Source organism: Thunnus maccoyii, chromosome 14 (assembly GCF_910596095.1).
Source record: "Thunnus maccoyii chromosome 14, fThuMac1.1, whole genome shotgun sequence".
NCBI lineage: Eukaryota > Metazoa > Chordata > Actinopteri > Scombriformes > Scombridae > Thunnus > Thunnus maccoyii.
Window position 1 is genome coordinate 24,982,918 of NC_056546.1, and position 12,120 is coordinate 24,995,037.

The 12,120-nt window shown below is 42.2% G+C and overlaps 1 protein-coding gene across 12 annotated transcripts in view; it reads right to left on the reverse strand.

The window, feature by feature from the left end:
* LOC121912177 (adhesion G protein-coupled receptor A1) overlaps positions 1–12,120 on the reverse strand; it is a 181,311-nt gene that overhangs the window by 32,261 nt on the left and 136,930 nt on the right. For all 12 annotated transcript variants that reach the window (XM_042434304.1, XM_042434303.1, XM_042434302.1 and 9 more), the window contains one exon: positions 333–460. In XM_042434304.1, the coding sequence (XP_042290238.1) occupies positions 333–460 (128 nt within the window). The remainder of the gene's footprint in view (positions 1–332; positions 461–12,120) is intronic.

Consider the following 12,120-nt stretch of genomic DNA (forward strand, 5'->3'; position numbering starts at 1 on the left):
GTCTGAATCACACATCCTAACACACACTTACACACATCTGTGTGTGTGCTTTAGATCCTCTTAGTCAGACAGGCTGCAGTGCTTCATGCCAGCCTAAAGCATCTGACTCACACCACAGTCAGTGCAGGATCTGTGACAGAGGAGTCAAAAACAAACTGTAAACCATGAAGGTAAAAAAGGCAAGAAATGAAGAGATTACATAAACGCCTGACTGAGTGACCAGATGCAGAAATGAAGTTGAGGGCTGTGATTTTAAATTAAGGTGCGGCAGTGTGAAGAGCCGATGCGTTCTTCAACAAAAACAATAACAAAAGGTAGTGATTTCTTCTTACCTGTGGTGCACTATGTAGGTGATGATGGAGGCGAAGAGGCAGAGCAACATGACTGCCGTGCAGGCATACACGACCGGGTGCAAAAACTCCCCAGGGTATGGGGGGAAAGACAGCACCTTCTTCAGATCCTGAGGCAGAAACAGAGAGAAAAACTGGAGATCAGAGAAAAGGCGCCACAAATACAGTATCATAAAAAATAATCAGAGAGCAAGAACCTCGGCCTGCACGGTGACAGTGTTTCACAAAAATCCGCCCAAAGACGAAGATGATGAGCCCTGCATATGCATAGGCACAGTATACTGCACTGACGAGATATGCGAGCAAAATACAAATGAATGTCAAGGAAATGTCTTCGAGTTAGAACGCTGTCCAAATCAGCATGAAAGAGTAACAACCCTGTCGAGTGAATATTCTTCCCCTGCATTTACATTTTGCATTTTCAGGCATTTAGCTGACACTCTTATCCAGAGAGAGTGAATGCAACAATAGTGTAAGCTTCCTAGTCTGCCAACATAAAAAGCAAAACAAAAATGGATAGGAGCCAGGCAAAAGAGAAAATAAAAAGAAAACAAAGTTAAGTCGCTCTTTGTGTCTTTAAAAGACACATTGTTAACAGACGCTCATTAAGCCTCACACTTGATTTGCTTGGTTATTCTACAAGAAGTCTACAAGACTAACTTCTTCAACTCGTACAGCTACACTGTGACAGCTCTAGCTTATGGCTCTCAAAGTACAGACAACTCTTTAAAATGTGATTTACACTTCATTTATCACTGCATCTGTAAGCATTAGATCTGTTTAGGAGATTAAAAAACAAAGTGAAACTAGGGATGATCTCCAGAACTGTTGTAAAGTCAGTACACTCATTTCACATGCACTGGACTGCCCTCGCTCTCTGTGCCACAGGCAGGTGGAATGCCAACAGTGACGTCACGGTTTAGGCTCCATCATGTTGATGTTGCTAAATAAAGCACACCTTATCTCCATAACCCCGCCAGCTCAGTGTGAGTTTGTGTCTGTGAGAGTGATCCACATACATGTCTAACTCCATCATTGTCTTGGTGAGTAGCCAAGTGGGATATTCTCTCTCAGAGTTTATCCAAAGGGCTGATGAGCCTGTCGGGACCTGTGAGGGGTCGGGACCCTCAAGTGAGCATTTATAAGCACAGTTGTAAAGCAGTTGACAAGCTGAGATGAAAGGTTTGGGGACAGGACACTGGGGAGATATAAAGCAAGAGAGTGTGTGGTAAGAGACACTCGGTCCAACCCTCATCGCTGAGGCTAATAAAGCCTTTCCTGGGTGAAGGGAGAAGGAAGCGAAAGAGTTGGAGCCACGACTTCTTGTGAAAATTCACTATGTAAAGTTCTGGTTTTCTGGAGAGATAATATGATGCCAGCCTCCCAGAGATCACATATAATGATCTCTTGATAATTGCTGGATATTGAGACTATAAATGAATCCTTAAATTTGCTTTGCATTTCTTTGATAAGCCCCTGCTTCTTTTTATCTATTGCAAACTGAAAATGGAAAACACATTGCTCCTTATACAGACCCCAGACTGTCCCAGCTCAATTTGGGCAAAAGGAAGGGTACACCCTGGATTGGTCACCAGTCTATCACAGGGCAAACATATACACATATACAAACAACTATTTAGGTCCATATTCACACCTGCAGGTTATTTTAGAGCCAAATATTAATCTAACACGCATGTCTTTGGATTGTGGGAGGAAACCGGAGCACTCGGGAGGAAAATAACGCAGACAATGGGGGAAAGTGAGGCACTAAGAACCCCCCATCAAGGCCCTATTCAACTGGTTACATTGGCATTGACCAGTCATTAGCTGAATCATTGTTTTGAAATATTAATAAGAGATGGAGAAATAGATATTTTTCTCAAAACCCCATATACATTTCATTTCATTTTTCATTTCTAACCCTAAACCTAACCTCAAACCTAGTGTAACAAGCTGCAAACTCAACATTGTCATATTATTATCTTATAAAGTTGCTGTAGTGAACATCTTGCTACTATTTACACATCCAGCAAATACAGAGCAACATTAGCTTTCATTTGGACTTGCATTTGTGTCCACCTGATGAATCTATATCCAGTGTTTTTATCTCCACCATTTCCTGAGGGAAATATCTGGCTCTTTAGCTACTAAAATGCTCCACTTCACCAGGTAGTTGCTAACATTGTCTGTCAGCCATTTGGTAGTGCACAGGTAAACCAAAACAATGAGCTAAAAGATGCTAAAATGCTCTGATGAGCTGAGGGGAACTGCAGAGTCAGGTAATAATTCTCTGTTGGTTGGTCACTATGCACAACCTCTTTCACATTACACAAAATCAGTCAATCCATTGCTAATATAAAAATATTGATCATAGCAGCTTTAATACTAGCCATAATATCTCTGAGGAACTTTTTGTAGCCTACATTTGAAGTGTGGTGTAAGAAAAAATCAGCATTATCATTGATCTTTAAAGATACAGACATTTATGACTTTACTGCTTGTAGCTTGGCCATAAAGTCAAAAACGACAAGAGGGAGGAGAGAAGGAGTCAGAAATGAAGAGACGACTGCAATTAGACTTGAGCAATGAAATGTGCCTTCACTTGGAGCGTAGTTGTACACAGACAGTCAGAGGAAGGAAAAAGAGAGAAAGTGGCCCTCAGCGGGCAAACATCATATGAGAAACAGATTCTGAAATTGTAAACCGCTTCATATTATTTGTTAGTTACTGATTTGCAGGGAATTACTAAGTTTGTATTTGTCCTCCGAGCGATGTCATCGAAGGACAATGAAAACTTGTGTTAATTACAGCTCAATGAAATGATGTTGCTGAAAAAAAAAAAACACATTGCTTAAAGCATCAGCAAGAAATCCTGCTGAAGTGAAGCTTTTTAGTCAGTAAGCTGATTTATATACTTTAAGAGCAAACAGCCTTTCATAGCAAGTTGGATGGTGAAAAATGACCCCACACAAACGCCAACACAACTAAAGGTCAAAGAGAAAACGTTTCTGAGGGAATCAGTTACTGCATCAGTAAAAACAAAATCGTGCTCAGACATGTTGAGCATGATGCTAATCATCACGATGTAAGTGATGGTGAGGGAAGGAGGAAGTCAAACACTCTCATGGGACGTATCATCATCATCATCATCTGTGGACTTATAGTGTCGACTGAGAATGTCAGCTCCTCACCTCCGGAGTCTGTCACCATTTCTCATCCCAACAAAAAGAGCTCACCAGACCACAGCTGTGTGCTGAGCTGCTTTTTACAAAATCCATAAGACGTCATGCATCTTGTAAGTGTTTACGTACTTACAGAACCGTAGAAGAAATCAATGTACTGTAAAATTCGGTACTAAAACTGCACTGACGAACACCAACCGAGCTGCAACTTTGAACACTATTGCCATGAAAACATCACAAGCAGCTTCTAGAAAATGCTTTTCGAAGGATTTGCAGTATTTATTACTATGAATTATTTATTACTCATGCTTTCAATGATGCTATGTACCCGCTCTGTTGCTGTGCATGTGACAATAACAGCTCTTGAATCTATAATTTTAAATGTTTAAATTCTTAATTTTAAATTTATTCACAACACTGTCTGCTATATTTTTGCTATCTTCCAGTTATACTAGTAGCTCCTCCATTTCTGTCAGGCATTGTGGGACACTAGCATCCATTAACACCACATTTAAAAACCAAGTAATTTCACTAATTTTTTAAACGTGTACACGCTACATACTTGAAACACATTATAATTAGTACTATGCAAATTGGGTACCAATTAAAAGCCTAAAAGCCTGGCTAACAGCCATGTGTACTGTTCCCAACATTGAACTAACACAACCATCCCAGCTGCGCTGTCGATAGTGGAGCTGAGAATCAGTTGTAACTAAAGCTGCAGAAGCAAGAAAGGTCTTCTTTATCTGAACAGCAGGACATTACATTCACACACTGAGCATGCAGAGGTCTGGATTTACTGCTGCAGGAAATATGAACACTTTCAGTGTTAAGTCAATCTGTGCTGTTCCAGTTGACTGTAAAGCATAGACGGGTGGCAAACAAGGCAGCCAGGATCTGCTGTTAGAGAAAGGTTTACTTGTTCATTTTTCAGATGACTGAATGAGAAAAACTGATTATTGATCAAGCAATGACTGACATCATTCATAATTTTACCTTTGGATTACATATTCACTGCATTTAATGAGTAGAGCTGAAATGATCAGTCTATTAGTCGACTAACAGCAAATTAATCTGCACTGATGAATTGTTTATGTTATTTTAAGCAAAAATGCTAAAAATGATCTGGTTCTGGCTTCTCAGTCGTTATATTAGCTGGATTTATTGGTCCTCTATGAGAGTGAATGGAAAATCTTTGGGTTTTGTATTGTTTGTCACACAAAACAAGCAGTTTAAATATGTTTATTTAGACTCTGGGAAACATTTTTAACAATTTTCAGATATATTATAGACCAATAAAGTCTTTGAAAAAAACGAATTTTATTTATTTATTTTTATTAAACCTTTATTTAACCAGGTGAATCCCATTGAGATTACAAGATCTCTTTTTCAAGGGAGCCTTGACCAAGAGAGCAGCAATCCAGTGTTTTATATAACATACAGGCAAACAATTAAAACACATAAAACACAACTTACAATAGCAACTCACAGAATCATATGCCTAAAAAGACAGACAGGAGGAAACTAATCTAGCTAAGGAAGAAATTACAAATTCCTACTGAATTTGCCTCTAAACCCTTCACTACATTTTTAAATGCCTTAATCAGGATCAGCTCTTCCAGCTGCAAATCTGTCTGCAAGTGGTTCCAGGCTGCAGGGGCAGTGAACTTGGCAAACAGGTCTTTATGCCTGTTTGCCAAGTTCAGTCGGAACCTTAGGGACGGACAGTAAGAGGGAGTCATATGAGCGCAAACAATAAATTCTAGTTTTGAGTGAGATATATCCACAAAGGTAAGAGGGGAGCAGAGCAGTGATGGACGTATAAATAAATATGTACCAGTGAGTAGGTCTGTGCAAGGCCAAAAATACTGACATATTAATTGCTAATGAAAATAATCATTAGTTGCAGCTCTAACTGACACCATGGATGTTAGAGCACGCGCTTTGCACTGTCTAAGTTATATTTCCTGCTTTGTTGATTCAAGTGCCATCCACACACAGCTCAAGTATTTCCAAAATGACTCAAGGGCAGAAGGAGAATCTTTTGAAAGATAGAAAGGCAAAACAGTCTTCCTGTTGTTATGTGTCAGTGATGTAACATGTTACCCCCATCAAAACATGTAGCACACAAATGTGGACTAAACAAGAATCAGGAATACCACAAAGATTATACAACACTATTTCATGAGAGTAACAAAGAAACATTTCATGGAAAAGTGCTGGTGGACCAGGTAGATTCCAGACCAGCCGAAGGACAGCTGTAGCCTAGAGAAGCACTGCTGGCTAAAATGAATGACTAACAACCTCCTCTCCTTCAACAATACTATAGCAGCACCCCTGTGCAAGATGCTTAACAGCTGCTCAGTGGCCAACAGGAGAGGAACTGCCATTTTATAGGGTGTTATATACAGCAGCACATACAGCTGTGTAAAAGTGAAGAAGAGCAAAGCTGGAATAGAGCGTGCATGCACAGCAGAACCCTCCCCTGGACAAATAAAGGTTAAAAAAGAACTTACAGCAGGCAGAGCTGAGGGAGAGGATAGCAGGAAAAAAAAAAAGAGGAGGAGGGATGAAGGGAGACTGTCCCTTTCAGGAGATAGATAGGTCCAAAGAAAAATGGCAAAGGCAGACTACAGGGTGACCTGAACAAATTGTTCATATGGCTCCTAGAAGCAGTGTTTATGCTCCTGGGGTGATGTGGGGCAAACTGAAGCAGCACATATAGAAGAGAAGCCACAATACTTACACTGAGCAGTGACTCAAGCACAATTGCTTTCCACCAGTGTTATTATCTACCTATTAATCACTTCCTGTAAAGCAAGTGAAGAATGTCTTGTATTTGTGCCTCTTAAAGTCTGCTACTCTCGACGTTTACATCAGGTGTGTTTAAGTTATGTATACTACTCACTGTGTTGTGCTACAGAAACAGACTGTAAAGTTACAATCCCCTTGTTGACCCGGCTGTCATGATGACTGATGGGCCGTTGGCATAGCTCGCAACATGCTCTGAACAACTCTTCCCGGTTGTGCTCTTCCTTGCAGAGCCAATAGCAGAAGCCAGCTAAGGACACGAGCAGCCAGCTTCAAATGTGATTCCTCCACTCCAGTTATTATCATTATTGCTATCGTATTACATCACGGCACCGTTGCCACTTTATTACACTGCCTGTGCATGGCGCACAGACATAGGACAATGTGACCAGCCCTCTGACAGCGCCATTCATTACAGCCAGGCAACAATATTACCATACAGGGCAGCTTAGCCTGTTCTGGATTAGCACTGGCATGTTACGTCTAAACATGCCTCCATTGTCCCCTAGCCTCGGCAGCTAAACAGGCCCCTGATCCCCTGTTTGTGTTGTAGTTACAACTTTAATCCACGATCCACCCTCCCCATGCCAAAATCAGATTACGAGAGTCAATTAAACTTGGTCTCATCCATAATCTCGGCGCACAGGCACAGTGCAAGGCCTGCAGAATAAAATGGGACAAATACACTGTTGATCTTTGAGGACTTACAGGCTGGGTGTCTTGTTTGAGCCCGCTGATTGGTTATGATGATGAACTGCGCAACCTGTAGGACCCACATGCAAAGAATTCCCAGGCTCTTGCAAATTTCATACACTTTGTTTTTAATTGATGCCGTTGAAACTGCAGAATCTGTATGCCAATCTGTGACATATGTCCTTGCAAATGTGCTCCTTTCCCTGTTGTAATCACATTGGTGCATGCAAGAATGCACAAACATTGTGGGAGAGAGGGAGGAGAAAGGGAGTGAGAGGAAAACAAAATTAAAATCCTCTAGTGAACAGCCTGCAGGCACCCGGCTCCCAGCTCCCATCCAGCCCTGTATTTTATCATCCTTGAGTGGCCGGGTGAACGCTGGAACAGAACCGGAGTGAGTGTGCAAATCAAACCCACTCTGGCTTCCCCCATACACCACTGGATAACAGAGAGAGACAGGACAACGGGGTGGGGGGGGGGACAGAATAACCTCTGGACTTGACAACAGTCCGAAAAACGGTCACGCGCCATTAACGCGGGTCATCAAAGTTTCAGCGGCACCTTGTGGCTGTCACTCAGCTCGTAGCTTTGAGATACGGTCATGCTCGTAATCAGCACCTCGTCCTGCGAATGTTCAACAGCGGAGGCAAACAAGACCCACCGTGAAACGAGTAATCAAATCACATGGAATCAAGTACACATCCATCAAATCAACAAGCATTATGAGCTGATGAGGAACCTCGCTTGGCATAAAAGATGAAGCCCCTCTAGATGAGCACAGTCATTTCAGGCTCCGACATATCAGTCGCGCTGTATTTATCTCCTCAAACATCAAGGGGGTATTGTTTCATTAGCATTAATTTCTCTAGAGCCTCAGATTAGAAGTACTGTATTTAGCTTTAGGCTATTCAAATTCCTATACAGAAGTTATTGTAATCGCTGTTCTGTGGAGATTTTTAAAGCGTGACTATCAAATAAATGAGCCTTGTGCACTGCTCAACCTTGCAAACAGAGTGCAAGCTCATAATTCACTGTAGGCAAACCCTCTACAACTGGAACAAAGAGACGTGAATACTCAAGTCTGCGATGAACAGAATGAATCAATACGAACAAATGTGAAAGCAGGGAGAAGATTGCTTTTCAATATAGGGCAAAGACACTGAAATGACTCTAATCTCTTTCTTTCTTCAGCTTTTATTTATCCAGGAAAGATTTGCTGAGCATGATGCCTCCTTCACACTCATGCTGTTAAACACACCGGGCTACTGGGAGCCACCAATATCAGACCACAAGCTGACTGGTGTTTGCTGAGCAGCTCTACTGCAACAACTGGGGGGATTTTATTGCTTTTCTCAAAAGGCTGCCTGACACACTGACAAGTTTCATGAAGGGTTTGTGGTTCAACAGCATTTCATCAGATCTGGATCCAATATTAAATTCAAATCCCTTACTGAATATATTTAGGTTGAGCTTCCAGCATTTGTAAATAACTAAAGTTATAAATAACTAAAAGTCAAAGATTCAGCTGAGATCTGTTGTCAAATTTTCTCGTCTAAAAAGGCAGAAAGAGAACACAGTTTCAACTGAGTCACTGTTAAAAACTTGTAGCTACAACCTCTCAAGACTCTCTGCAAGCTGTGTCCCAAGTCCATCCTACATATTAATTGTAAGCAAGTTTTGGGTATGAACACTAGAAATTGCATCAAATTAAGTATAGTCGACAAAGCCTGTCATTCTTACATGTGCTGTTCATATACACTATTATATGTCCCACAATGCAATGCTCGTAGGAAATTGAGCGCATGTAGTGAGACAGCTACAGAAGAAATATAGGAATACAAAATGCTAGATGGACTTATATATCATTCACACACACACACACACACACACCGACAGTGTCAGAGCTGTCATGCAAGGTGCTGCCTGGTCATCAGGAGCATTATGGGGTTCAGTGACTTGCAGGAAGCTTAAACATGAGGACAGGAGGAGACGGGGACTGAATCACCTTCCCTGCCATTAATCAATGACTTGTTCATACTGAGCCACAGCCACCACAAAGTAAGAAAATAAATCTATTAAATCTTTGGGAAAAAAAAAAAAAAAGTCTGTTTTCTTTGTGTAAAGTTTAATTGGCAGGGGCAATCTAAAGCTCTAGAATTAACATAAATTAGCTACCGCTGATACAATCTGTCATTTCAACCAACAAAAGCAGCTGTTAGTGCAGGCAAACATAAGAAATCTGCCAGATGAATGTTCCTTAATAAAAACTGAGCTAAGAGTGTTAAAAGATTAAAGATAAGAGATATTTGTTAGCTCTAGGGCTTAGTGAATCCAAGTATTTTGCCAACCTGGAACCACATCTAAAATGGCACCGGTTATCGGAATCCAACCTTACTTTCATGTCAACATTTTCCACCCTTAACACTGAATTCAAGCCAGCAGCCTTTCACGTCACAGCCCTGCTCCTCCACGCTTGTGAGAAAACCTTCAATCTCCTCAGTCTGAGAACAGGAATCAATAAAAATAAATGTGAGAGAAGATTGCTTTAAAATGTAGAGCAAAAGAAGCTGGAATGAGTCTAACCTATTGAACAGGGTGAGATTTTTTTTGCTTTGAAAGTGAATGTATGAGCGGGCCTGAAACTCTGCTTGCCAACATCACGCCCCTCGGTGTCTTTGTACGTGTGTGTGTGTGTGTGTGTGTGTGTATGAGAGATAGAGGTTGGTAGGTGTTGTCTGAGAGGGGTGACTCATCTCTTCAAATCGCTACACGCCACAGAATACTCAATGGATGTGCGCTCTCTACATAGATTACACTTGTGTGCACACACGCGCATGCACACACCGACTCTAGCCTCGTCTCACATACAGTCGCAGGCGTGGACGCACATGCCAAAAACACCTCGGCCCTCTTCCACAAACCGCTCACGCTCTGTTCTCAGCTGCCTGAGACGGCACGCTGTTCAGCACGCAGAGTGGGAGCATACATTACACCGATCCGCACCTTGTTCCCTCGCGGGTCGATACGTGGTATCAAAACATGCCGTTTTTCTCCTGTAATAATGACTGAGAATAGGGAGGCATTCCACAGGTTCTGCTCTGTTAACACTTACGGACAGTGGGGCAGAGAGGGTGCATTGTACGCTGAGCCTCTGCAACGCTACACGATGCAAACAGCCTCTCTAACAGAATGCATCGCTCTCTGGCAACAGAGGTCTCAGCGGGTAAATAAGCTTATGTTTGCCTGTGTGGTGCTTAACGGTGCCGAGCTAGTGCTTTTACAGAGGTCGCTCTCTCTCTCTCTCTCTCTCTCACACACACACACACATCTGTTGCTGTCCACCATTTTCATGTGCTCTTTCTCTGTCTCTAGTACAAACCTTTAACAGCCTTTCTAGTGCTGGCTGACTAAATAAAAAGCAACTGTGTAACGCTGGGCATTTGATGGCTCTATTTCCATCGCCATAGAAACCACATTGTTACCACAGCTTTTTGGAATAAAATGCATTTTCGAGGGTAAGGGGTCTTGCCACTACCTCCCTGAAAAAAAAATAAAAATGAACGCCTTAAAAAAAATTAATGGCCTTGTTGTGATGTTGTTTTCAGCGCTGTCAGGAGGTGTAACCGGTGCTGGACTGTTGCTGCCATGTTCTCTAACTGCGGCGGCATTTAGCCCCCTGAGACAGAGGTGCTGAGTGCTGAGTGCTGCTGTGAGGGATGCTCTTGAATGAATGCAGTCAGCCGTACAGAGAATAAATGCATGAAGAGTGCGTCTAACAGAAAACAGCTTGTAGCAGGGACAACAATGAAAAGCAGTGATACGGGCGATAAGGAGATGAAGAATGATAGCATTATATACAGTGGATGAAAACTGTGGAGACAGATGGAGGCAAGAGGAGAGATAGGTCAATCATCAGCCCTTCAGCCCAGAAATCTACTGTACTCTATGTCTGACTCAGATCTTTCCCCCGCCGCGATGCAATTCTCCTCCATTTTTGATTACAGATTGCTTGCCGTGATCTCAGCCCGGTCTCATTTTACCATCTGACAGTTGTGCTATCTGCGCCATTTAGATCTAAGTGGACACTCCGTCTCCTCCGCCAGCAATTTACATGTTTGCATCTCGTTAGGAGCATTTGTAAGGCGAAGGACAGTGAAAGAGGAGGGAATTTCAGCGCGCAGATTAGTTTTCACCTTTGATATCAGAGCGCATCGCTCACACGCCGGGATGGGATTTCGCGAGGTGAGATTTTTTTGAGCGAGCCTTGAATTTGAAGCACGGCGATGCGAAGGCCCCCGTGTGATTCACTCAGACACAGATATATGCGCACATATCTTCACCCACTCTGACACACTCCTTAACGCACATGGCAACAGTGAGCACGTGAGCTCATACCAAGATGGAAACAACAAGCGAAAAACACTTGAGGATACAATCCCACTCAACACTGCGGTTAAAGTGAAATGCTTTCCTTTTCAAGAATATCTATAGCCATCCATCAAGTCAACACTGTGTTCTGCAGTATGGAGGAAAAGCTTTATACAGGATCTGGAATGGAGATGGGCCTTTTCCAGACTGCCCACCTTGATGTTCTCTGTCACACCACACATCCTCCAAACATCCCCTGACATCCCAGTGTGTTAAAGAACTCTTTAGTCTTATTAAACTGGACTTCTTCTACTGGATTGTTACAATCCTATTGTTGAATTATAATCCTATTGTTGGATATTGTATTTCTTCTGTTACACTCTTATAATGTTATGTTCATTTTTCCCACCTACAGCGGTTGTTGCACACCCAGCTGTCCAAGGGGGCGGGAGAAATCTCTCTTTGAATAGACTCTCCTGAGGTTTTTTTTTCTTCCACATGTGCTGCGGTTGTTTGAGGAGTTTTTCTTTGTTGCTGTCTCGGGCCAATAAACCCCTCTGAGACCTTGTGCGGTGTGTGATATTGGGCTATGCAAATAAATTTGATTTGACTTGACGTTTAATACCTTATCTGTGATTTTTCTTTTTAAACTTTCAACCAAAAATCCCATCCAGCAGCCACTGTCAAGGTCACGCTTTGCCCTGCTGATTTATGAT